This window comes from Oryzias melastigma, linkage group LG9 (genome assembly GCF_002922805.2).
Source record: "Oryzias melastigma strain HK-1 linkage group LG9, ASM292280v2, whole genome shotgun sequence".
NCBI classification, from domain to species: domain Eukaryota; kingdom Metazoa; phylum Chordata; class Actinopteri; order Beloniformes; family Adrianichthyidae; genus Oryzias; species Oryzias melastigma.
Window position 1 is genome coordinate 4,352,093 of NC_050520.1, and position 25,911 is coordinate 4,378,003.

The following is a 25,911-nucleotide window of genomic DNA, read 5'->3' on the forward strand; positions in this document are numbered from 1 at the left end:
CTTCACAGATTTACCCCATAGTGAACATTTCAGAATAAAAGCGTCTGATGTGTAACATGTTTTCAAGAGCAAAAACTGCCTAATAAAGAAGAAAAAAACTATATATAAGTCGCTGTTTGGGGAAAACCAAGCCTTACTAAAAATAAATAAATAAATAAAACCAAGAATAATATTTTTTATGTGTATTGCAAAAATATTCAAGTTTAAGAGGAAAACAATCAGACTCTGAATGTTTGTTTTGGACGACATTTCTTCTGTCAGCAGCAAATACTTATACTCAGACGCAGAACATTCTAGCAGTTGTTCGAGGTAACAATCGCTACAGGTGTTTACTGGGAAAATGACAAATATATGAGCCTAATAATGTCTAAATACAGTAAAAACACAAATAAGTCACTACAGAGTATAAGTCCCACCCCTGGCTAAACTGTGAAAAAAAACTGCGACTTATACTCTGGAAATTATGGTACTTGTGGAGAAGTGTGTCATGACCTGTCATTTGGGGAATCTGATTTGCTTTGTTTCCATGTCCAAGAACTGGACGCCACCATGACGTGGAATCAATGTGATCCACGGATCAATAACTGAGGTTATTGGAAAATAGCTTCTATCGTCCATTTTTCACACAATGAGTTTGAATGAGGAGTTACAGCAGAAATCCATCCAATTCTCAATCTTCAGAGTCCATTTTGGGGTCATAGGTCACCAGCTACTGTTGCATGAGGGCGGAGTCAACGCTGAGCAGGTTTCCAGTTTGATGCCGAGTCTCAAACTCTCACTATGGGAGCAACTTAGAGTCAAAAGTTTAACTATGAAACTGTTTTTGGAGAAAATCCACACGTGCACACAGAACTGGGATTCAAACCAGCACCGTGGAACCAGAGTGCTGACCGCTACACCACCATGCAGCTCCACTTTATACAGAGGGAGAAATGTAGGTGATAAATCGGACATTTGAAATCAAACATTGATTCACAAACCTGACATACCCACAAATAAATACAAACCTCCCTTTACCAGAAAATGAGAACATCAAGCGTATTTATTTAGATGATTTAATTAAAAACTTTTTAACTTTTAGAGGTATATTTTACAAACAAAAACAGGATTTCAGAAACTCAGAATCCCCATTTACTGCTCAGTTTTTTGAAAACACAAAGACAGAGATTCTGATCGCATCAATCAAAATAAAGAATTTAAAAATGATATTTCCATCTTAAATCTTCACTAAGGGCTGCACGGTGGCGCAGTGGTTAGCGCTCTCGCCTCACAGCGAGAAGGCCCCGGTTCGAATCCCGGCTGGGACCTTTCTGTGTGGAGTTTGCATGTTCTCCCCGTGCATGCGTGGGTTTTCCCAATGTATGTGATTGAGGCCCTGCGACAGACTGGTGACCTGTCCAGGTGTACCCCGCCTTCGCCCATCAGTAGCCGGGATAGGCTCCGGCAACCCCGCGACCCCGAAAGGGAAGAAGCGGACCAGAACATGAATGAAATCTTCAGTCCTCTAAAACATTCAAGAGGATTTCTCTTCAAACTGCATCCGTCAGCTGATCGGAGCTTCAGTCTGTCGTTCTCTCGATGTGTTTCCAGACAGGAACCAAACACTTCAGCGTGACGGTCCTTCACTTTGGCTGAAGATCTCCCAGACGGCACTTTGTGGTTTTGTGTGTTTGCTTTAGAGTAGACAGGCCTCCATTTAACTCTGGCTATAATAAAAGCCAAACACGACAGCATTCAGTGTCGAGTTTCCAAACAAATCTAAATTTATGCGCTCTGCCTTTTTGCTATTGGCCAGTGTGGCGTAGACTAAAGAGAATCAGAAGAATAAACATCTTCTGGTGTGTGAACCACAACTCTTACTGCAGCAGAAAGCTCAGAAAATTCAAGAAAAAAACAGGAATCTACAGGAGAATTTTAGAGATTTGACTTCAGTTTTTGATGAATCACAGCTTCGTTCTTCAGAAAGTCTGTATCACTTTTTGAGATATAAAGAAGAAAAACTGCAGCTTTTGGGTAAATAGAACCTCTAAAATTAGCTTCTTTTGAGTTGAAAACACAACATGGACAGAAAGGATGAAATCTAAGTGTTACTAAACACTTTTCTAGACTCTTAAAGATCAAGTTTTTAACATCACTGGTGAACTGGGATTGAGAGCAGGTCAGACTCTGCATGACTGAAACCTGAATGAGATGATTGCAGGCAGCTGTGACCTTCTCCAGGAGAGCCCAGGGGGCGGGGCATCCAGGAGGAGGCACAGCAAACCTGAGCGGAAGCAAAAGTGGGGCAGATCGCTGAAATAATCTTTCACTTGGTGATACAAGCACCAATTTAGGCACATATGTACAACAAAAACTACTTTTTCAAAAAGTACGTTATCCAAATTTCTCCAGTGTTTGATCTAAATTTTCATATAGTATAATGTTATTCTGATGAGCTACTTAATCAAAATATGTGGTTTTGGATAAAATGTACATAAAAATGTACATAGTAAAATGCTTTTGTAGTATAGTGAAAATCTGATGCAAAGTTGCAAATCGACGTTTTTGTTCATGTAAGCTTTTCACAAATCATGTAAAGAAATAAACCAATCAACACAATAGCTTAACAATTACGGAACTGAAGCCTTAGTCACATGACCCGTACAGGTGCTGCAGGTTTCTTGGTTGTCCGTTCCGTGGACTGTCTACATAACTACATGCTATATGTCCAAATTCCCACCCTAACCCTCATTTCATTTGTTCATTTTCACCACCAGCCAAGGAGGCCCAAAGTTCTGTACACGGAAAAACACAAAACATTATAATCATGAAAGCAATTTAATCCTTTAACAAGATGAAAAAGGCTTAAAAAACAAACAAAAACAAAACAAAAATGTTGGTGATTTGAAATATCGCCTTAGTACAGAGACCCTAAGGGACATTGAAGTTAAAAAAAAAATAAATACATAGGGGCTCTGTAAAAAAATGTAGTTAAAAAAAATTCTGCTTACAGAATACAATCAATATTTTTGAAAACATGTTTTCTAAATGTGCCCCATAAAATGTAATCTCTCATTTAAAAAGACATTTAAATGAACATCATAAAAAGCCTCTAGGCAGATACTATAGTGTGATGGTGGAGGAACAGATTTAGGAGTCAGCAGAAGATCTCCCAGCACTGATCACAAAGACTTGGAGGGGGAATATTTTGATGTTTGCACTTTGGAGACAGTCGGTGTTAAAAGGGATTTTGAACTTCAAATACTTTTATCATCCACTAGATGGCGCAGACCTTGTAATCGGGATTTATTCATGTAATCATGACCTAAATGGTTTCAATAATCACGAAATTCAAATGTAATACCGCGATTCAACCTGTAGGGGGCAGCACACAGACGGTTTTTGACTGTTGTTTTTACAATTAAACAAGTTTCATTTAAATTGTCAGAATTTGTCAATGTCAACGGCCAAAAAAAGTCGATTGAGGGTTTAGTTACCCTTTAACGACAGGCTTGATATTGTAGTTCATACATTTTTCATAGATTTATGATAAAATCCACATTTTTTATTAAAATATTTCCAACATTTAAACATTTATTTCATTTTAAAGAACATATTTGTGACATAGTATAAGTTTTGATTTTTTTTTCATTTAATATTTTTTACATATTTATTAGACAACCCTTCAGTTGTTTTGCCTTTTCTAAACTAAAAATGCTTCAAAGTTAAACTTTTGTTTTTCAAATGAGTTTTGATCCAAAACCACCCAGAGATAACAATAATAAAAAAGGAACATTTGTGATTCTAGAGATTCTCAGACCAAAAACTCAACTGTAATTTCTGTCTTAGAGACAAAGATACTGTGTGGTGCTGCAGGCCCAAACCATGATACAACTGCTGCAGTTTCACATTTTCTTCTTTTTACAGAATTCTGTCATTCTGTCATTTCCTTTCATGAACTTTTAACAGCCACTTCATTAAAGCATGAATCCAGAACTACTTTTTTTTTTATTATTATTAATTACTGTTTTAGTTGGTTAAACATTGCACTTAAAAAAGGCTCCTAACTGTTTATGGCACATATTTAATGCTTTTATTAAATTCTTGCCAAAAGTTATTTACTCTTAGATCATTATAACAGTCTACATATTATTATTCAGTTATATTAAATATTTTTAGAGTACAAGCAACTTTTTGGCATAAGTTGTAATGAAAAATAATAAACATAATTTTTAAAACTATTTAGTTTTTTAAATAATTTTACAAATAACTGCAATATGTCTTTGAGCCACAAGAGGGCAGTGTGATCTTTCAATCTGCAAGTTCTGATGGAAAACTTTTTGTTTTGCCCTAATTTGAGTTTAAAACTACAGAAACAAACAAAGTAATTAGAAAGACAAGTCACAGCTGCAGAGCATCATGTAAAAAAAACATTTTCATGTGAAAAATGAAATTACAGTTCACCTGTTGGTTGAGGCTGACTGAGGTCACACCTGAACAGCTGATCTTTCTGCTCCTGTTGGAGGAAAATACATCTTTTATTTTGTCCACAAAAAGAACAAAAGCAACTTCTGCACACAATGCAACTTTGATTTGACCAAAACAAGGCCGTGCTGGGCGCAGCCAGCACAGAGTAAAGAACCAAAACACGGCCCGGGCGACTGATCTTCCCCAGAGAACACCGCAGCAGCACAACAAAGGACGGCTCTGGGTGAGCCGTGGAGAGCAGGCTGGATTACAGGTGTGAGAATCAGAACCAGCTCGGCCAGAAGCTGCGTTTCTCTCAGCATTTCTCAGGGGTCTTCTCTTTCTTTTCACTCCGTCTCTCCATTGTTCGTGCTTCCTGCCGTTCCTTTGACCCCCGGGGGCCATCCTCGGGTGACGCCGGCTTCTCACGTCGCTCTGACTGCATTGTTTGTTTGCTATCGATGCTCAGTGGAGAACGCCAGATCCTTGTCTGCAGCCTGCAAGCTACAAAATATTCAGGTCAGGCAAAACTCGGAGGAGCAGGTTGTTACTGTATGATGGTGAAGACGCACCTGGAGGCGCATTATGGCACTAAGAGTAGAAAAGAGGTTTAAAAAACGTGTTTTAAAGCACAATCTGACGTTTATGAGAAATCTTTCTGCACCTTTGAGCAAAAATTTCACCCCGTCTCAAACTCAAAAACTCGCCTAAATGCATCTGTAATACCTGTCAAAATGAGTTTTTGGCGTAAACAATGGGTCCCTAAATAAATAAACAATGACATCACAGTAGGAGAAACCATCAAAAAAAAGAATGGGCTAAATTCTCTGATAGGGATAAAAATATATATTTTTTAAATCTACTAACGAAACCAAAACACACTTCCAGGAAGTTTTGAAATAATTATGGGATACCTGCGGGACCTCTGGTGATTTTTTGGATGAAATTTGGCACTTTAATAGTTTGCAAGATACGTAATCATGAAGAATCATCACAAAATTTACCCCATGCCACCAGGTTATGTCTACAACCGAAGTTTGGTTGACCTTTGACCTCGGGAAAAGGCTGCCATCTTTCCAAAAAAATTACCTTTGATGTCTGCAAATTTAAAATCATCCTTGGGGTTTTAATCCATTGCCTCCTAACTCCTCGAGCATCAGTTAGAAGTGACTTGGGAACAATTTTTGTATTAGAAGTTGTAGATTTTAGCGGTGTTAGCATGGCGAGCTTGCATATTGTTTACCGTAATGTTTTGAAAATTGAATTCATGAAAGTTTGGCTCGAGCTGAACGAAAAGATGTGACACACTATGCAAACATATTAAGAACGTGGGCGTGGCTGAGAAAAAAACACCGTTGCCAAGGAAATCCAAAAATGTACTTTTGCAGATTCTTGTAAAAATTACAGAGACCTGTTGGTCACTGTCAGATGACCAAAAAATAAAATGGTTGCTATGGAGATAAACGTACAGAAAAGCAGTCATTTGGAAAAAAATGTTTTTTAAATGATTGTAACATCTTAGCGGGGGGGGCGAGTAAGAGCTGCTCAGGCAGTGGGGGGAGGTCAGGAGGGGGCGATGAAGGTGGGGGTGGCGAGCACCTGCAAGACATATAACACAGCAGCTTTAATTTAGGGGGGTGTGTATTGGTAAGAGTCTAACGATACGTATCACGATACACGTGTCACGATACGATATGTATCCCAAAATATGCCAAGACAGTACCAGAGAATACTTCACTATTTTTTTTAATTATGACTTAAAATTATTTGTACATTAATACATTTTTCACAAGAGAAAAATATTAAAATACAATTTTATTTAATGATCAGAACATGAACCATTGCAACTGTATCACAAACAAGTTGCTTTGGCCAAGCAAATTCATGGTTCGTTTACTTTGGTAATTTAGGAAATATTTAAGTGGAAAACAAAAATAAGACCAAATTACATGTTTGCTTGAGAATTATTAATTTAATATCGCCTTGGCAGTATTTTAAATCGATTCAAGTATCGCCAAATAAAGTATCCTGATATTTCACTGAATTGATATTCCTTTAACCCTTTAACACCTGAGCTCCAGTGTTTATGTTCTTTGATTTACTGTAATTTTTAACCATTTTCAACCGATCAACGTAATTCCAGTAAATTGTGATGAAAAATTACTGTATATTAAAAATTTTGTGTTTAAGCGTCACTGAAGACGCCTCAGGTGTTAAAGGGTTCATTCATTTTTTATTTTTATTTTTTTTATCATTTTTGTTTAATTTGAAAAGTTTAAATAGGTCAAATAATTTATTTTTTGTGGAATAAAGATGTATTCAATGTTATAAAAAAACACAGACTTTATAGTTTTGACTAAATTACACTTCATATTTTTTGTGTCAATTAAAGAAAATTTAAATAATTAACAGTAGAAAACTGCTGCTCCTCAGCTGTTTTGTTTCTTTCATCTGTTCTCAGGGTCATGTTGCATCTGGAAAGACCGCCCCGTCTGTGGCTCCTCCCCCTCTCCAGGACTCACCTGTGAAAGCTGCTGCTGCAAACACAGTCACTCCCACCACCTGACGGCGCAGGACCGAGACGGACTCGCAGAAATTCTGACTCCCCTGTAAGTCCTGTTTGTCTTTTTCTAAAGGTCAAATTGCTACTAAATAAGTCTGTATTCAAACATAATCCTTAAGGATTAAGCCTCCAGGATTGGATCCTGATCAGAAATTGGGTACTTAAAATCTAATTTTATTCTGAAAATTTGGAATCTGTGAACCAATCCTGCTTCAATCCTTATTAAAGTGGGATTAATCCACAGTAAAAACAGGTTTTTGTGATTTTTAGACAAATAAAAATACGTTAAATTGCTAAATAAAGTGATACAAAACAGAAATAGTGAGATTAAACACATTGCATCAAGAGAAGACTCCATTTTATGTTTTTTTTCTTCAACACATGAACATCTTCCTGTAGTTCTGATCCTGCAGATCTGCAGTGGACACCATGGCCTCCACGCTCTCCATGCGCAGCTACTCTTTGCGTCCGCCCGGCTTGTCCAGCGTGTCCATCCGGGACGGGGGGCGAAGCCTCCGGGCCAAAGCCCCCGTGTCCCCTCTGTCCACCGCCAGCCCACTGTCCCGCTCCGTCTCGGTGGGGAACGGCCTCAACGTCCTGGGCTCCACCTTCTCCAGGAATGGTCTGGGCGCCAGTGATAAGGAGACCATGCAGGTCCTGAACGACCGGCTGGCCAACTACCTGCACAAGGTGCGTTCGCTGGAGCGGTCCAACGCCGAGCTGGAGGTGAAGATCAAGCAGCTCATGCTGGAGAGGACCCCCAAGGGTCACGACATCGAGAGCATGATGGCGCAGGCGCACGCCATCGGGCAGGAGGTCAGGCACAACTCAACCACATGAAGTTTCATAAAAACAGAATGAATTTCATCGCGTGATGTTCACACACAGGTGAGGAAGAAGTCTCTGGAGAATGCTCGCATCATGCTGGAGATCGACAACGCCAGGCTGGCAGCTGACGATTTCAGGGTCAAGTGAGTGTCACAGACTTTTTTTTTTTTACCTGCCTGTGACTGTTCACACAGGAGCGCCAGACTGCTGAGCCGTGTGGATAAATGACCTTCCTGTTAGCCGGTGAAATCAGAGCTGCTCAGGAGCGGAACAGCAGCGAAACGCTGAGCAGGAAGTGATGGATCGACCGGGTCAGGAAGACACCATCCATCTGAGAGACAGGACGCTGAGAGGAGAACGTCAGATGAAACATCTGAAGCTGCTGATGTGTTTCAGCTGCTGGAATGTTTTACAGACTTGTGTGGAAATGAGATGCATTCATCAGCTCAGACAAACTCCCAGACGTGTGGGGTTCACACACTGATCAGGAATACAGACAGCACAACATTTAGGTCAAACAACGCTCCACTTTCTGCACCGAAACTTTCAAAATACTTGTTGATCTGCCATAGCGAGAGAATCTCTGCAAAAACTACCCTTAATGTATGAGAGGCCGTATCAGATTTAATTCATTCTTTCTTTCACACATACTATCAAACTCTTTCATACATACCATCAAAGTATGCATGAAAGAGTTTGATGGTCAGTGTGAAAGAAAGTATGAATTAAATCTCATTAAGCCTCTCATATTACCAAAAATAAGTATGATCAAGTTGGTTTTAAGTGTACTTTAAAAAAAAAACAAAATAAAGAAACTTTTAGTTTACTTTTTTGGTACTTACCAAAAATAAGTATACTTTAAGTATATGGTTTAAAGTATACTTGAGCATAGAAATGTATATTTCCCCATGTATACTCCAATGGCAGTTTTTTATTTTTACAAGTATACTTCTCTGGACTAAATTGGCCCACTTTTACTTAATAAAAAGTATATTTAGAAATATACTTAAAATAACATTTCTTGTATACTTTTAGTTTACTGGCAATAATCTTTAGATTTACTCTAAGTTTATAAAAGTTTACTAAACGTAACTTTTCTGGTATACTTGCAATAAACTTTAAGCTTACTCCAAGTTTTGAAAGTACTCCTTGAAGTTTATTTAATGGAGCTTTTAAGGTTTGCCTTTATATTACATGCAACAAACTTGTACTGATTAGTGTAAAAATGTATTCTTACTATATGGGAAATATCCCAAGAATACATCTACTACACCTAATACTCTGAAAGAACATGTTTAAGGACAGTAGTAAATATAGGCTAAATATATTTAGACTTGGATAAATCTAAGTATAATTCAAGTACACTTAATATGAACCTTTAAACTTGTAAACATGAACTTGAGAAGTTTATCTCTAATAGGTGCCTAAAAAGCAAACCTAAAGTATACTATCTTAATTTTAGTTTAAAAAAGTATATTTAAAAAATACTTGAGTATACTTATTTTTGGTAGAGATAAACTTTATAAGTTCATGTTACGTATACTTGGATTAAACATGGAAATGTATTTAGCTTATATTTGTCACTGTCCTTAAACATTTTTTACACAGCATTAAGTTATTAAAAATGTATTTTAATCCACTAATCAGTAGAAGTTTAGACTAAAAGCAAACCTTAAAAGCTACATTAGATATAATGATGTCAGGCTTTGGTGTGCAGACACAATTGCAGGACAGCTGTCAGCTCCAAAAAAAGTGTCTTTGATAACAAAAATATCCAAAAACTAAGGAAGAGCACAAAGCTGAAAAAACGGGATTAGAGTCACTAATGTCAAAGTCCATAAACAAACCAAGGCCAAACTCCAACAACAAACAAACAAACAAACAAACATGATGATGATATTTGGTGCATGTGTCAACAAGACAAACCTGCAAGGAAGTGAGGGGAGGAGCCCATTATATACAGGAAGTGGAGGGAAAAACAAATGGACACGAGTGAAACCCATCAGGGAGGAATGGCAATCAGCCCAGGGGAAACACATGACAAATTCAAAGTGTACTTTCATAAACTTGGAGTAAAGTTTATCACCAGTAAACTAATACTATACCAGATAGGTTACTTTAAGTATAATTCTAAGAATACTTTCTTTTCATTTATCTATAAATGATCCCAAGAAGTATACATGTCAGTAAACTGCCAAAATACTTCTTAAGTGTACTTGGTACACTTTAGGAAAATACTTTTCTATACTTAAGATTACTTTAAAACTTGATGTATACTTATTTTTGGTAGGAATCCAAAATGAGGATTTAACCAAATATTTTAATTTTTAATTTACAACAAAATCTGATTATATGGTAATAAGATACTTTTTCTACAACAAAAAGTTAAAGAATGGCAAAACTTTCTGTTACAAATATTTTAATAAACACAAATGACTTCTCTACCCGACTGAAAACAAGAAAAGCCTTCGAAGGAAAACCCTCATTTTTGTCTGCAGATGGGAGGCCGAGGCGGCACTTTGTCAGTCCGTGGAGAGGGACTGTCAGGCCCTGAAGAGAGCGAAGTCGGACCACGACCAGATCATCGCCACGCTGCGAGGAGACTTGGACAGTCTGAAAGAGGAGCTCTACTTCCTCAAAAAGAATCACGAGGAGGTATATAGCTTTATATCTAAAAATATAAGACACTTTCAAGACAAAAAGAGGCCTTAAAGCGAATCTTAGGAAAGTAAAAAGACTCTTGCTTCAAGAAAAGTTATCTTAATTTCTGTAATGGAATTCAAAAATCTCATCATGAAAGTCTTTCAACAGAAAAATAATCTTAGTTTGAGAAAACTGTTCTTAAATTTGGAATATTTAAAGAAAATATTTCAAATGTTGATGGCCTGTTTTTGCAGCGTCAGCAGCTTCCTTTCTCCGAGCTGAACTAATTTCCCATCAGAGTGCTGACAGACAGCAGCAGAGTGTGGGTATTTACACACTCAGTCACAAGGGTTAACGTCGCTGTGATCCGAAACACGATGAGGTCACAGTGCAGACACACCCTTCGTCTTTATACCTGCTGGGCTCCAAGAAGAGCACCATGACACGCGCTTCCATCTGGCACCTGAGTGATGTTTGGACAGTGAGGCGTGGTGACCAGGACATGTCCTTTGTGTTCTGCCTCCTCCTCTGACCATGACACAGGTAGAGAAACACATGTTACAATGATAGAAAAAAACAAACCGTTCAAGAGCCTTTTTTTTTTCAAAAAGGCTGCTTTTCTGTTAGTTTTATCTCCATAGCAACTATTTTAGTCTTTGGTCGTCTGGTGGTGACGAACAGGTCTATGTAATTTTTAAAAGAATCAGCAAAAGTAAATTTTTCAATTTCCATGGCAACGGGGGTTTTTGTTAACTACGCCCACATTCCTAATATGTTCCTGTTGTAGGTTATATCAATTGGCTTGGTTTGAGCCAAGCAATCATGTATTGCATTTTCATAATATTCCCAAAAAATCTGCAAGATCACCACAATGATGCTGTTTAAAATCTAGGTCTAATCAACTTTTAATTCCAATAGTTTTTCTGATGATGCAAAAGGACTTCGGGGGGAAATAAATCAAAGTCACAGGGGGTTTTTGTCAACCTGTCGACTATAGCGAATAAGGCCCGAGCATTATGGGAGTTTTTGGTAACAATTTCACAAAAATAGGAATTCTTTGCATTGCTTAACTGTAAATAATGAGAATGAAGTTTCTCTTTAAAAATGTCGTAATCAACCTGTAGTTTAGATTTTCTGCATCTCTATTAGCGTTCACAGCTAAGAATGTACCCCGCCCCCCAAGTATTTTATTTTGAAATTGATCTTTTTTTGGGGGGTTGGGGGGGTGGGGTGTTTGGCCCAGATTCTCTTCTTCTCTCTAGTTTAAGTTTGTGTTCAATCATGAATGGAAGATCTCGTCCACCTGTTTATTCCTGCCATATTTTTGCCTAAAAACCAACATTTATGACACTTTCCCTGAGGGAACTTGGGAAATAATGTGAGTTTCACATTAAAGAAGAAAAACCCAACGTTGATGGGCTCAAAGGTATTTAATCCCCAAAACATGTTTTTCCTCCATAATTCTAAAGTAACTCTACAGTATGTCATCTCTAAAAACTAGACTCAACAACTAGTGGATCTTTGTACGATCTAAGACTCTCAGAAAGTTTCCAATCAGTGGATTTTGTCCTTCACTTCCCCAGCAACAGACTGGAAATCGCCCACGCATCCATCATCAGACGGCCTTTAAGACGCTCACTTGTTGTTTGCTGCAGCTGGTGAATCCTGAAGCATCCGATGCCTCTTCAGCTGGAAGAAATTACATCCATTGTCTGAAATCAGAGCTCCATTGTTTCCATAATAACTGAGTCTGTGATCATAGAAGCATCGCCGCGTGAGGAGACCAACAGAAATCACCTAAAAAAACCGCGCCTCCCTTCTGAAAGCCTCTCAGCGCCACTGAGACGTCTGTTTGGTGAAAATTGAGTCAAACCGGACTGTGACCTCTGCAGCCTTAAGCTATAAAGATGCTCCAACAGTTTATTCTTGTGTTTGCAGGAGATGAACTCTCTGAAGTCCAACCTGGTCAACGAGCAGGTGAAGGTGGAAGTGGATGCGACTCAGGGGCCCGACCTCGGGGCCGTCATGGCTGAACTGAGGGTCCAGTATGAGGGCATCGCTCGCAAGAACAAGGAGGATGCTGAGGCGTGGTACCTCAAGAAGGTCGGCGTCAGCTCGGCGTCAGCTCGGCTGCTCTTCACCGTTTCTCCTTTTCGTTTTTTATGGTTTGTACAAAGACTTTCGATTCATGTCCGCAGGTCGACGCGGTTCAGTCGGAGGTCAAAGAAAACAACGAGGCGCTGCGCTGCGCCCAGAGCGAGCTCAGCGAGAGGCGGCGCTTCCTGCAGGCTCTGGAGATGGAGCTGGACAGTGTTCGCAGACAGGTAAGTTGAAGGACACCTGCTTCCGTGTAGGCTGAAACTTCTCCATCAATGATGCTTCAGACTAAAAAGCTTCTTCGTCTCCTGAACTGCTGAGAAAACCTGCTGAAGGTTTCAACAACACACAGAAGCTTCTTCTCACCTGTTCGAAAGCCACGCCATGGCCATTAAAACAATGACCTCATCATGTGACCCCAGCAGCTCCTGGGTCACCAGTCTGAGCTGATCGTAATCCTCAATCAGCGCCTGCTATTATGATAGAGTTAAATGGAAACGTCTGTTTTTACAGCTCCTCTCAGTAATGATTAAATTCACTGTCCGTACCGATTTATAGGTTTTAGTCAATAAAAGGAAGATTATTATGGATCACTGTGAACAGATGAATGAGGATGCATTTAAATCCCACTTTGATCATCTTCTGATCTTTTTGAAAGTGTCCCCAGTGGTCCTTTAGTTCTGATTGTGTCATTTTTAGCCAAAATCATAAAACCTGTCTCGTTTTCTAATACATAATTTCTGCAGAGCGGCAGGAATTAATTGGAAACTCACCTCTGAGTCGTGGGCAAGACAGCAGGTGGGGATTAAGGCAGCACTTGTTTCTCATTGGCCCTTTGTTTACACTCTCTCCCACTAACTTACAGCCCCTCACAAACCCAACTTAACATTAAGGAGAACAATATCGTTTCTATCCAGTCGTCCAGGTTAAATCCAGATTCCAGCTCAGACGAAGAAAACAAAGACGTTCATGGATTTACATGCACAATTTAACTACTGATGCAGGTACAATAAAGACTTTTAATTTGGTTTGATTCGATTTGGTTTGGTCCGGTCCAATTTGATTTGGTTTATTTGATCTGTTATGGTTTGGTTTGATTTGGCCTGGTTTTGTTTAATTGGACAGGATTGGATCGGATCGGGTCTAGTTTTGTCTTGATTTGATTTGATTTGATCTGATCTGATCCGATGTATTTGGATGCATCAGAATGGGGCGGAGCATGGAGCTAGTGACAACAAGCATCTGTCCTCCATCATCAGAAAAATGCAAGAAAAATGTGTTAAAAGCACCATTTTCATTGGAGTGGATCTTTAATGTCTCTTGCATTTGGATACATCATATATTTTTCTAAAAACTGAACTCTTGGATTTCAGCAGATTTGTAGAAATACAAAGCATAAAACAGAATAAAGAAACAAATCATCTGTAGGTTAAGAACGCATAAGGAAGCATCCTCTTCTCATCCTTAAGTTATAGCACATTAGTGCCATGCACTGTTAGTGTAATATGTGGAAAACCTGGAAGAGATGCCTTTGTATGTTTAAAAATAATGTAAATGCAATAAGATTATTGGATGCTTTTATCTCTAACCTTTTTTTCTTGGATTCTTTGTAATTACATTGTGTTTCTATTTTCCATTCTTACTGATTGTTCTTTGTCCGTCGATGTGAATTACTGTCTATCTAAATAATTTGAGGAACCTTACAAACTTTTTGGATTCATCTTGACTTGAGGACAAATTAGTCAGATGTAACCGTGTAAAGTTAAGAAATAAAAACTCTTAATTTTCTTGGTTTACTGCATTTCCTTTTTCAGATTTTGAAAGACAAAAAATGAGTAAAGATGATATTTTTCTTAAAATATTAAACCATCTTCTCATGTTTATCCGAGTGAACTCTCATACTAACCTTCAAAAATATTAGTTCTATTGAACCTTGAACATAGGCTAAATAAAATATTTATATTTGCACTTTAGTTTAGGAAATAAGTAGTGAACCACACCCCTTATAATAATGGAGACACTAGTTGTAAATAAAGTGTCGTCTGCATAGTTTAGCATCCAGGTGGTCTTTGTGATTCCTCTGCGGCTCTGACCCCGATCTGAATACCTCCACAGGTTGGCGTGTTGGAGGGAAACCTGGGGGAGACGGGACACAAATACACGGTGGAGATGGATCGAATTCAGACCAACCTAATGCAGCTGGAAGACGAGCTTTCTCAGCTGCGTTTGGACATGCAACGCAACAAAACGGACTACGAGCAACTGCTGCGCATCAAGCAGAACCTGGAGATGGAGATCGCCACCTACAGGAGGCTGCTGGAGGGGGAGGAAATGTGAGAGCGGCACCATTACAGACATCTTAACCTGATTATTTTGTTTAACATACTCCGAATAAAAGTATATGTTTTTATTCTCAAAAGAAGGAGGATATTTTGGTAGTTTCCAAGTTTTTATCTCGTGAATAAACATGATCTAGTTCACATGTGTCAAAGTCAAGGCCCGGGGGCCGGATCCGGCCCTCCAGATCATTTTATTTTATTGTTATTAATGACCCGATGTTATCTTGCGCTCATTTCTAACTTGTACAATTTTGACGGAATATATTTTTATGGAGAGTAAAATATTTAAGGTTTAAGTTGATTTATTCTGGAATAATATTCCTGACTTTTTATTATTCAGAATTGTTAAAAAGTTACAGTTTTAAAGATTGGCATTCTGCTAGTTTTTGGAATATTTTGGCATTTACTGAGATTTTTTTAGGCTGTTTTGGAGTTTAGCTAATATTTCAGCTACATGCTAGCTGTTTTGGCTAACCTAAGTTTTTTTTTGTTTTGTTTTTTAGGCTAATTTGGCATTTAGCTAATATTTTAGCTGGCCATCAGCTTCAGCATTTTAAGCTATCAACTTCAGCATTTTCAACTATCAGCTTCAGCGTTTTTCAACTATCAGCTTTAGCGTTTTCAGCCATCAGCTTCAGCATCGTCAGCTATCAGCTTTAGTGTTTTCAGCTATCATCTTTTAGTATTTTCAGCTATCAGCTTCAGCATCTTCAGCTATTAGCACTAACATCTTCAGCGGCCAAATTTAGCTTACAGGATTCGAAGATCCTTTCCAATCCTATCCTAAAACAACAACATCTAAAAACGATTTAATTTATTTTAGGAAAAATATGATTAAACATTGATGTTAAAAAAGCATTTCCTTTGCAGTTTGATTTTTGTCTTTTCTTCTTTTTTTTCATTTTTCAGCGTATATTTGCAGCCTAAACTTCAGAGCAGCCCTCTGTTGGTATTTTTGGGATTCCTTGAACTAAAACTGTGTCACAAATCTATAAAAAACAATAAATTGAATCAAACAGATTAGTCTGGTTGTTCAAACTCTATAACCTCGGCAGAATTTAGTGAAATATGTCTATTTATAAGTTTATTAGACATTTGCTGTGATTTGTTTCAATTGCAACTCATAAATCAATGTTTTTCAGGGTGAAAGAAACTCCTCCGCCTCCCAAAAGTAAGTCTGACCCATCAAACTAAAGGTTTTTGGTTCTGTTTTTGACTCTGCGTGCAACACATTGATTCTGGTTGCCTTGTGTGTCACAGAGGAGCCCGATGTCAGGACCAGGAAGATCGTGAAGGTGGTCACTCAGACCATGATCAACGGGAAGGTGGTGGGCGAGTCCAGCGAGGTGGAGCAGATCGAAGAGGACAAAAAATGACAGAGAAATGAAGTTTGTTTGTGGAGTCCAAACCATGCCTTTTCCTGATCAGTCTTTGACATTTGACGGCAGTTTTTGGGGGTTAATGTTTATCTGTCAATTACAGCTTTTCAATAAAGATTTTAACTTTTTAAACAAATCCTTAAAGTTTTTTGGGGAAAAAGAATTGCTGTCAAATTTGTCTAAATTTGTCTAAATTTAAGTTTAATTCTTCACAAATCATGAGTGTGAGTGTTTAATCTGTATGGACTCAACTGATGTGACAAACAATAGAAATAAAAACCAATTTTCAAATGTTTATCTTTTATTTATCTAACTATTTTTCTATATATATATATCCACTGTCATCTTGGAAAAGTTTGATTTTTTTATTTGTTACACAGAGGAAATTAATTATTTTAACTTTAACATTTATATCAAAATAACTTCAAATAAAACAAATTTGTTTGGAGAACTTTACTTTTCAATCAAGTTTCGCAGCAAAAATAATCTTAAAAATTGTCTTTAAGATTGGGTTTATTCATTAAAAATGTATTACCTCACAGGATTACATGAAAAATTGAAGCAAAAACAAGTAAAATGTATAATATTTACATCTTTCATGATTATTAATAAAAACATTAATTAAAAAAATCAAAGTTCCCCTCATCCGTTTCAGTTCACATCATCATTTTTAAGAAGCACAAAAACTAAAAATAAAAAGGAAAACTACAGTAATTCTAAATACTGACATTAGATTAAAAATGTTCTGGTTTAACTTTTTTTTTGTCTTAGCTTTCTGTTATCATCACAGTTGGTTTCTGTCTCAAATCAGCTTTAAAATACACTAAAACAAAAACCAATTTTTGTGTCATGTTTTGTTTTCCTATTAGGCTTCATTTTCCCATTGAAATCTTGATTTTATTTAATATTTTTTGGGGATATTTGGGCTTCTAGATTTTAATTAAAACAGAAAAAACAACCTGAAGAAAATCAATTAAATAAAACAAATGTTATTGTGTTACTTGAATTTTAGTAAAGAGTCTCTGAAACTAACTTTTTAAAACTATTTTATAAATGATTAACTCTAGCAACTTCTATCGTGTTATGGGTCAGTTTTGACCCACACACATATGTTCTCGAAGAACGTGCAAAAAAAATACATCTATGTTTTAGTCAGCACCAGAGGGGAGTGGGAAAGTGGAACAACATGTGAATCACACTGCACCAAACAGAAGTACAGAGAACTAAAGAAAATAAGTACTAAAGAATAGGGGAGAGGTGAAGTAAATGATAAATATTCTCTGATTACTAGCCTGATAGGCTTTTCCTCTACTGGACAGACCTATTATTTCTGTGACTACTACTAGTATATTGTAGTGATCCTGCTCACAGCAAGAGTGCATTGTGGGAGTTAGGTTTTGTTCTGTTGGTATTGAGGCATATGAGACAAGGGTCGGTTCATCATTCTGCCTGCTATTAAAGTTTAGACGGTAGATGCTAGCACCTCGCTAGTCTGTAGCATATTTGAGTTCTGCTCCATAAACCTACACGTTACGACGGACGTATAATATTATGCAGTCAGTACAACATAATAAATAAAAAGTACATATTTTAGTCATTACAAATAAAAAATCACAACTAATAGAATAATTTACTACAAATTAATGTTAAAACTGTTAAAATAGCATAATAATAATATTCATTGTTGTTCGTTTTTTAAGTTTCAGTTTTGTTTACATTCAGCTGTTGAGTTTGCAGCATCAGTCAGAGATTTAAATTTGTGAAAAAGGCAGAAAAAGACAAAAAACAAACTGCAGAGGAAATGCTGTTTTAAGATCGATGTTTAATCATATTTTTCCTTAAATAAATTAAATTGTTTTGATATTTTGTAGTTGTTTTAAAATAGGATTGGATAGGATCTTTGAACACCGTCCTCCTTTCTATCGAATTCAGTGTTGTCGATGTGAATTTAACCAAACTCTAACTCTTTTGTTTGTAGTTGAAATTAAGTTTCTGCAGTAAGTCGAGATCATAGAGACACTAAATGCAAAAGTTTCAGTTTTGTTTCTGATTTCTAGGAGTTTGGACACAAATATTTGGTGGGAAATTGATCATTCGGTTTAAACTGATCTTTTTTGACTCTAAAAACATTTTAAATTCATTTTTAGTTATAAAAAAGTCACAATGCGGCGATCTTAAGTAACAAAAAAGCATTTCAGTGCATCAAATGTAAATGAGTCAAATCAATTTACTATTGTAGGCTATTTAACAACAGATTTAGGCTGAGATAAAGAGTTTTTCTCATGCAGTAACAAAGAAAAACCTGAAATGAAACTTTCTTCACATGAAACATTCAAACATGAGTGTCTATATAAAATCAGGTTGACAGGCTCTTTATGTGGCAGCAGCTTTTGTACCAATGAAATCTTGGAAATGTCATCGCAGCTCCACAACATGATAGTTAGTAATTGTGAAACTGTCGAGGCGAGTTTCAGACAAAGACCCAGAGGCAAACAAAAACGGCTGGATATCAGGACAAAGATTTTCTCTTCTTTCTTCGGGTTCTGGGCGTGAACGGCTTCTCTTTGGCCGAGAAAGTCCCTTTTAAAGCACGAAACTCGATCGTGTTCAGAGAAGAACCTGTACGTTTGCAATCAAGTTGCCGTTTGGGGATTTTGGACACTTGGTGTTTTATGTTACAAACTTTTGTTCTTTAATAAAAGGTTGTCTAGAGATAATTGGATCCTTCAAACTATTGGATACTTGCAAAGATTTAAAGTTGATTTTTAGACATTCAAGAAATGTTTGAAGTTGTTTAAACTTCTCTTTGCTTTTAATCTTTACAACCTTTAATCAAAATCAGATCATTTTTGTCTCTTAGGATCTAGAAATAAGGAGATTATTATAAAAATCAGTGAAAATCCTTTTCTAATTTGCAGTATTTGGTTTCTATCTTAAGAATGTTATTTTAAAGTTCACTGATTTGAGTTTTAAGAATAAGGGCTACTTTTAGATTTGATGAGGATTTATGAAGATGGGCTAATTAGTGCTGTGATTCTCATTTTATTCACATTTTGTTCTAAAATAAACAATTTCCACTCATTAGATTTGTTTTTTGTCACTGTAATCAAAATTAATCCACAAATAGATTCATAAACACTCAAAAAATGCAATTTGATTAGAAATGGCAACAACAAAAATGGCGATGATTGTAGCAAAAATACTGTCTTGATTTTAACATTTGCATATCTTTATTTAGTCATCATTTCTTAGGGAATAAATGTATTACTTTTTCTGTTGTTTCTGCTTAAAATAAATCCAAATCAAATCTGATCTAATCTAATTTAATCCAATTTAATCTAATCTCATTTTATTTCATCTAATCTAATCTAAATCTAGTTTAATCTAAATTTAGATTTAAATCTAATCAAATCTAAATTACATGTAATCAAATCTGATTTAATTTAATTTAATTTATCTAAATCTAAATCTAATCTACCCTTAATTAAATCTAATCAAATCAAATCTGATCTCATTTCATTTCATTTAATCTAAATTTAAATCTAATATAATCTAAATTATAACTAATAAATTTAATCTGATCTAATCTAAGATAAATCTAATCTAATTTAATCTAATCTAATCTATTTTTTATTTAATTTAACTTAAGATATTTTTTTTATTTTATTTTTTTTTTGTTTCTTTTATTTTATTTAAATGTAATTAATATAGTCTAATCTAAATTAAATCTAATCTAATCTAATCTAATCTATCCATCCATTCATCTTCTTGACCGCTTCTTCCCTTTCGGGGTCGCGGGGTGCTGGAGCCTATCCCGGCTACTGAAGGGCGAAGGCGGGGTACACCCTGGACAGGTCTCCAGTCTGTCTCAGGGCCTCAATCACACACATTCACTCTCACATTCATACCTAGGGGCAATTTAGAGTCACCAATTAACCTATGAAGCATGTTTTTGGACGGTGGGAGGAAGCCGGAGTCCCCGGTGAAAACCCACGCATGCACGGGGAGAACATGCAAACTCCACACAGAAAGGTCCCAGCCGGGAGTCGAACCGGGGCCTTCTCGCTGTGAGGCAAGAGCGCTAACCACTTGCGCCACCGTGCAGCCCTAATTCAATTTAATTTCATTTTATTTTAATTTGTCTTATTTTATTGTATCTAATCTAATCTAATCTAATCATCTGATTTAGGTGATTCTTTTCTATCTTATACTTTCCCAGTGAAACTCTTTCTTTCTGACATTTTAGTCTAAGATTTCTTGCTAAATCGTGTCAGTTGAATACTTTCAAGTCATTCTATTCTCAAGATTACGGTTCTGTTTCTACTTCTTTTGCAGTAAACACACACAAAAAAACAATTTCGGTAATTCTTAATCTGATCTTCCAAAAGTGCATAAAAATCTCAAGACAGATTTCCAATTTGTGGTTTGAAAAAACACGATTTTCCTGCTCCGACAGAGATGTATTAATGCATTTTGCCGATATTAAACTTTTACATGTAAGATGAGAAGCTCAATGGAATAGATTTGTTTTAAGACAATAAACAAATCAAAAAACAAATCAGAAGAAAATTTCCACATGAAAGAAAACGGTTTCAGTGATAGAAAATATAAAAAAAATTTTTTTTTGATTAAGCCAAAAACTACTAATCACATTTAAATTTTAAAGTGTTTATCATACAGAATTACAACATTTTGGAAACACAAAACCAAAGGACAATTTACAAAGATTACAATTATTTTTATCAACATTTAACTCAGACATCCTTCCTTCAGAAACTTTTCAGATTGGTAAATTTGCTCTACAATAATGCATTCTTTTACAAAAAATGCAAAAACATTATTTTATACTTTTATGTTATACTAAATTGCTTTATTTTTATGTTTTTAACATGGAAAAAACTCAAAGCTAATGTATTTGATGCTTCTACGGAGATTTTTGAAGACAAAGATGCTTCAGTCTCAACAGAAGACAGAAAACCAGAATCAACATTTAGAAGCGTTCTGAAATTCTTGTAATTTTTCATGTTCTGTGAACGTCAGAGGACACCTGCCTTAGAAAAATGTTAGTGAGGAGGAAAAAAGGCGAGGTGGGTTCAGAAGTGACGCTTTGTCACATGGATGTGAATTTTCAATAGAGCATCACTGCAGTGTGAAAGCACACACAGCCGGGCTGAGACCTCAAAATGATGGAGATTGTTTTTGACACCCTGATGAGACACTGGTAAACCCTAAACATAGACATTTATTTAACTTCCAAACCTTCCAGTCAGGTTACATGTGTGAGATGAACAAAACATCTCTGCATCTGAGGGTTTGTAAAACACAAAGTAAATGCAGTCTTTATTATGATAGTTAAACTTTTTTTTTAAATTATTGTTATTTTATCTTTATTATTCAAAAATTAAAAGCCATATTTTGTTATCATGACATGAACAAATGTGGCAAACAGCGCCATCCTGTGGCCGCCTATTTAATCACAGCTTTGTAGTGATTTTGTTTTTTAAGTTAGGTTTATCTTTAATGTGCTGAAATCAAATGTTTTGGGGTTCTTTTTTTTTAAATACATTTTTTATTTTTTTATGTTACTATTTTTGGAAAGGCATCAAAGGGACACTACAGCGCATGCGTCTTAGAGATCGTTTTTAAGCGGTCATTAGCTTGTCATAAATACTTCAACTCCTGAGAAAAAGACCGATATAAATTATATTTCACCATGTAAGTTTTTAATATTCATTCAGAAAATTATTTTCACTGTTGATTTTTTTAAATGTTTACACTGGATTTTATTTTTAACGTCACTTATTTAGGTAAACAAAAATAAAAACTAGCTTAAAACCTTGAAAGGCATCGAAATGACGCTACAGCGCATGCGCTGTGTTTCGGCGCATGCGTCGTAGATGGCATTTTAGCGGTCATGACTTATTAAAATACTTAAACTCCTGAGAATAACACCGATTGAAATTGTATTTCACCATGTAAGTTTCTTAATAATAATTCAGAAAATATAATTTTCGCTGTTTATTATTTAATATTTAAACTGGCTTTGATTTTTAAACGGAATTTATTTAGGTAAATTTAGCAAAAATAAAAGCTAGCTTATTCTCAGTTAGCTAAAACTGCTAATGCAATTATGACGTCTTTTTGTATTATTTACATTAAAAATTATTGATAGAACTTGATTTTTCTACTTATACTAATAAAACATGTTTTTAACGGCATTTATTTATTTAAAATATTATTTTATGTTCCTATAGGACTGAACGGGCTAACTGTGTGTTTGCAGCCATCGGATTTAAAGCACTTGACTACGTATTTGAGGTGAATTTTAACTTATTTGTTGCTAAGCTTAGATGCTTAATGCTCAATAATTATTTTACTGTGTTCGTTTCAGGCTAGCACACGTCTGAAGGTAACATGGGATTTACTGGCTCTGCCAGAACCGTATTTATCCAGCACCTGCGACCTGTTCCCCTTCGTTCACCAGCTGTTTAAAGAAACCTACAGGACGCTGTTAGTTGGAGGTAAATAACTGACTAAATTCAATTGTGATCATCTTTAAAACATCTAGAAACTTCAAGCTAAAAATCTGCACACCAAACAAGTTTGTTAGGGTTAGTTGAGATTATAATGTGTTCAAAAATGAGATATTCAGTTAAAAGGCATCTTTTACAAATGCTAGTTAACCTCTATCTTTAAAAATATGTTATTTAGTTTTTAAAAGCGTTTATGTTTTTTATATTATTTGTATAATTAGTAAAAATAAAAATATTTATGCTTTTTGGTTTTTAATCTAAGAACAGTTTTTCTATAAAAAGTTACACGGTCACTTTTGCAGGGTAGTTTTTATCTGATATAATACACCCATTAAGTAGTATTTGTCATAAAAAATACATCTATGACAACACGTGATAAATTAGAGTAGTTTTCTTTTATTTTCAACTGTGGTTTATATAACAAAATGGTAAATAAAAAAATAGGAAGATCCTAAAAACATGCTTGAAAATTCTGTAAAAATTAGGAGTTTGAGAACAAATAAATTTATAATGAGATGAATCCAGGCAAGACCCTTGACGCTTGCAAATACAGGGTTGTTTCAGGAAGGGCAAAAACTCTGCCAAATCACTGGTGTGAAGCTGTGAAAGCTGTTTTGCTGTGGTGATCCCTTAAGGGAAAAGTTGAAAAGTGAACAACATACTGGAGACTTGGCCTTTGATCCACCCTTTCCTGGGACATGTGATACTTAAAATACTTTGGCTCGGGTTAAAATCCCCCAGTGATAGTGCTCTAAGGTTAAATAAAGTTCTGATTTCCTCAGTAGAACAGGTGATCTTCTCTGGTGAATCTGTCCTGGATGATCTGAGAAAGAGAAACCAGCCATTCGCATCACTGGAAAGGTTTTGGCATTTTATCACTCAATAAAATTGTTGTTGAGCATTTTAGGAGATGTATTAAGCATTTATGTGACGTTTCAGATACAAATATGAAAGTGAGGAAGAGGAGTTCATTCCCAGCTCCAATCCTGACTCAGTGAATGACTTTGATCTTAGCTTGTTAAAAGAGCCGGAGGTTTTCTGTGATCCACTCCTGGAGATTTTTTCTAAGCTTGTCCATCCAAAAGAACAAGAGGAAGGTAAAGTCTTTGATTCATTCCTGATTCATTTAGAATATTTAGATTCTGATTATTTTAAGACGCATTTTTCCTTTTCCAGATCTCTTCCTGGCCGAGGATCTCATAGTGGATCACCTCCCACATTTCAGGAGGCTTTTGCCTTCTTTGACATCCAACCTGTCCAGACTGAAGACGCTTCCTGTGGCTGACCCTCTGCTGACTCCAGGAGGACTCGTCATCTCAGAGGACCACGTCTTCAGGTGTTTTAATAAAATTTGTGATTGTGTCTCAGAATATGAACATTATATTAAAGATGTCTGTAATCTTCTAAACTCCTGGATTGCATCTGTTTTAGATCATATGAAACATTTTTAGACGCGGACACAGTCGATGTTCAGATGAGCTCCTTTATTCAAGAGGACTTTCTTCCGGAGTCACTTTTGGAGGATGAGGTGTTCAAACTCTACATATAGAGGATATTTTTGTCTTTCTTTAGCTCATTATTTCTTTTCTGTAGGATCTGCTTCTGCCTGAGGTGGTGGACACTCTTCTGCTGGAAAGGCCAAAGGTCACCCCCATGACGAGCTTCTCTGGTCTTTGGAACGTTTTTCCAGAACCTCTAGAAGAGGAGTGTTCGGTTCTGGACATCCTACGTAGAAGTGAGAATCTGAAATTAGTCGTCCAAATGAAATGAATAATTAAAGATTAAATAATCTTATTCTTGGACATATTTCAGCTTCCGCTCAAAGGGGGTGGACGGATATGTTTCCGTTTGATCCTCCGCAGGAGGACAGCAAAGAGAAAAACACAAAAACGAGTTTGATGGAGTTTTCAGGTACATTTTAGAGCTGTTGACACAAACACACAGCAGACCTGTTTTCACAATAAATGCTTCTGCTTCTCTAAGGAGATCTGGACCCTACAGCTGAAATAGAGGTGGAGTTAGTCCTGAGCATTTCTCCGAAGAAGAGTTCAACCAACATCCGGTTCTCCGTCACTGAACTCCAGGAAGAAGAGTTGTCTCCTTTCACGCTGTGAGCAACAATTTGTGATTAACCTGAACTTGTTAATACTCATAACAGGGGCTACAAAGTAGAGCTGCCACAAACGGTTATTTTAAGTCGACTAATCACTGATTATTTTGTCTGATTAACTGGATGTAAAGCTCACATCTTAACCATCATTAGCTTTAAACTAACTAAAAACTAGATATATAGCATTACCTGCAATAATGCTAGTGTGAATGCTGAAAGCTGAATTTGGCCACGGAAGATGCTTCTGATGATAGCTGAAAACGCTGAAGCTGATAGCCAGCTAAAATATTAATTAAATGCCAAATTAGCCTAAACAACTGAAAAAGCCCAATTTAGCCAAAATAGCTAGCATGCAGCTGAAATATTAGCTAAACTTCAAAATAGCCTTAAAAAAAGCTAGCATATTGCTATTATAACTTTTAACTTTTCTCCACTCTGACTCCATATAATATAAATAACGACTAATCGAATATTAAATTAGTCAATTATTTTAATTGTCGATTAGTCAAATAATCGTGGCAGCCCTACTATAAAGTCAGAATATAATACAGGTTTTTGTGTTCTTACGAGGAGAATGTTGGTGACTTTCACGCAGATCCTTGATGTCTCCGAGGACTCGGACGGCGATGGAAACGGCGGTCTGGAAGGCAGAGAAGCATCCGGCATTTGTGGAGAGATTCCTCCTATCAGGTACCGATGTGGTTCTGGGTTTACGTCCTGAGGAGAATTTACTCCGGGTTTGGAGACAAAATCACTCGATGAAATCAACATTTGGCTTCGGGTTCAAAGTGGAAATGACAATCGGCGGTGATGCAGGGCTCGGTCCAGAGCTGCAGCGGCTGACCCAAACGGAGAGGATCCAACTGAGGGACATAAAAAGGATCATAAACAGTAAAACTACTGATTAAAAACTATGAATTTATTTAGCACAAATCAAATATGCCACATATAACAATAAAATACAAAGGACAAC

The 25,911-nt window shown here is 36.5% G+C and overlaps 2 protein-coding genes across 5 annotated transcripts in view; both read left to right on the forward strand.

Moving 5' to 3' along the window:
• Positions 1 to 4,436: 4,436 nt before the first annotated feature.
• On the forward strand, positions 4,437 to 16,580 carry krt1-c5 (keratin, type 1, gene c5). 4 transcript variants are annotated; one of them, XM_024274653.2, is made up of 11 exons: positions 4,437 to 4,720; positions 4,916 to 4,965; positions 6,880 to 7,055; positions 7,409 to 7,825; positions 7,898 to 7,980; positions 10,336 to 10,492; positions 12,419 to 12,583; positions 12,679 to 12,804; positions 14,693 to 14,910; positions 16,059 to 16,087; positions 16,177 to 16,580. In XM_024274653.2, the coding sequence occupies exons 4-11, from the start codon at positions 7,439 to 7,441 to the stop codon at positions 16,290 to 16,292; spliced, it is 1,281 nt and encodes a 426-aa protein (XP_024130421.1). In that variant the 5' UTR covers positions 4,437 to 4,720; positions 4,916 to 4,965; positions 6,880 to 7,055; positions 7,409 to 7,438; the 3' UTR covers positions 16,293 to 16,580. The 4 variants fall into 4 exon arrangements, with proteins under 4 accessions (XP_024130421.1, XP_024130419.1, XP_036069614.1 ...); XM_024274651.2 differs by having other exon boundaries at positions 6,908 to 7,055; XM_036213721.1 differs by lacking the exon at positions 4,916 to 4,965 and having other exon boundaries at positions 6,908 to 7,055.
• A 5,572-nt stretch (positions 16,581 to 22,152) lies between these two features.
• The window catches only part of shoc1 (shortage in chiasmata 1), a gene marked incomplete in the record, with an annotated part of 20,897 nt that continues 17,138 nt past the window's right edge, over positions 22,153 to 25,911 (forward strand). The window contains 11 exon segments of the mRNA XM_024275657.2: positions 22,153 to 22,270; positions 22,550 to 22,613; positions 22,687 to 22,816; positions 23,611 to 23,689; positions 23,768 to 23,925; positions 24,005 to 24,164; positions 24,260 to 24,356; positions 24,422 to 24,563; positions 24,641 to 24,739; positions 24,812 to 24,938; positions 25,534 to 25,628. Coding sequence (XP_024131425.1) covers positions 22,269 to 22,270; positions 22,550 to 22,613; positions 22,687 to 22,816; positions 23,611 to 23,689; positions 23,768 to 23,925; positions 24,005 to 24,164; positions 24,260 to 24,356; positions 24,422 to 24,563; positions 24,641 to 24,739; positions 24,812 to 24,938; positions 25,534 to 25,628 — 1,153 coding nt within the window.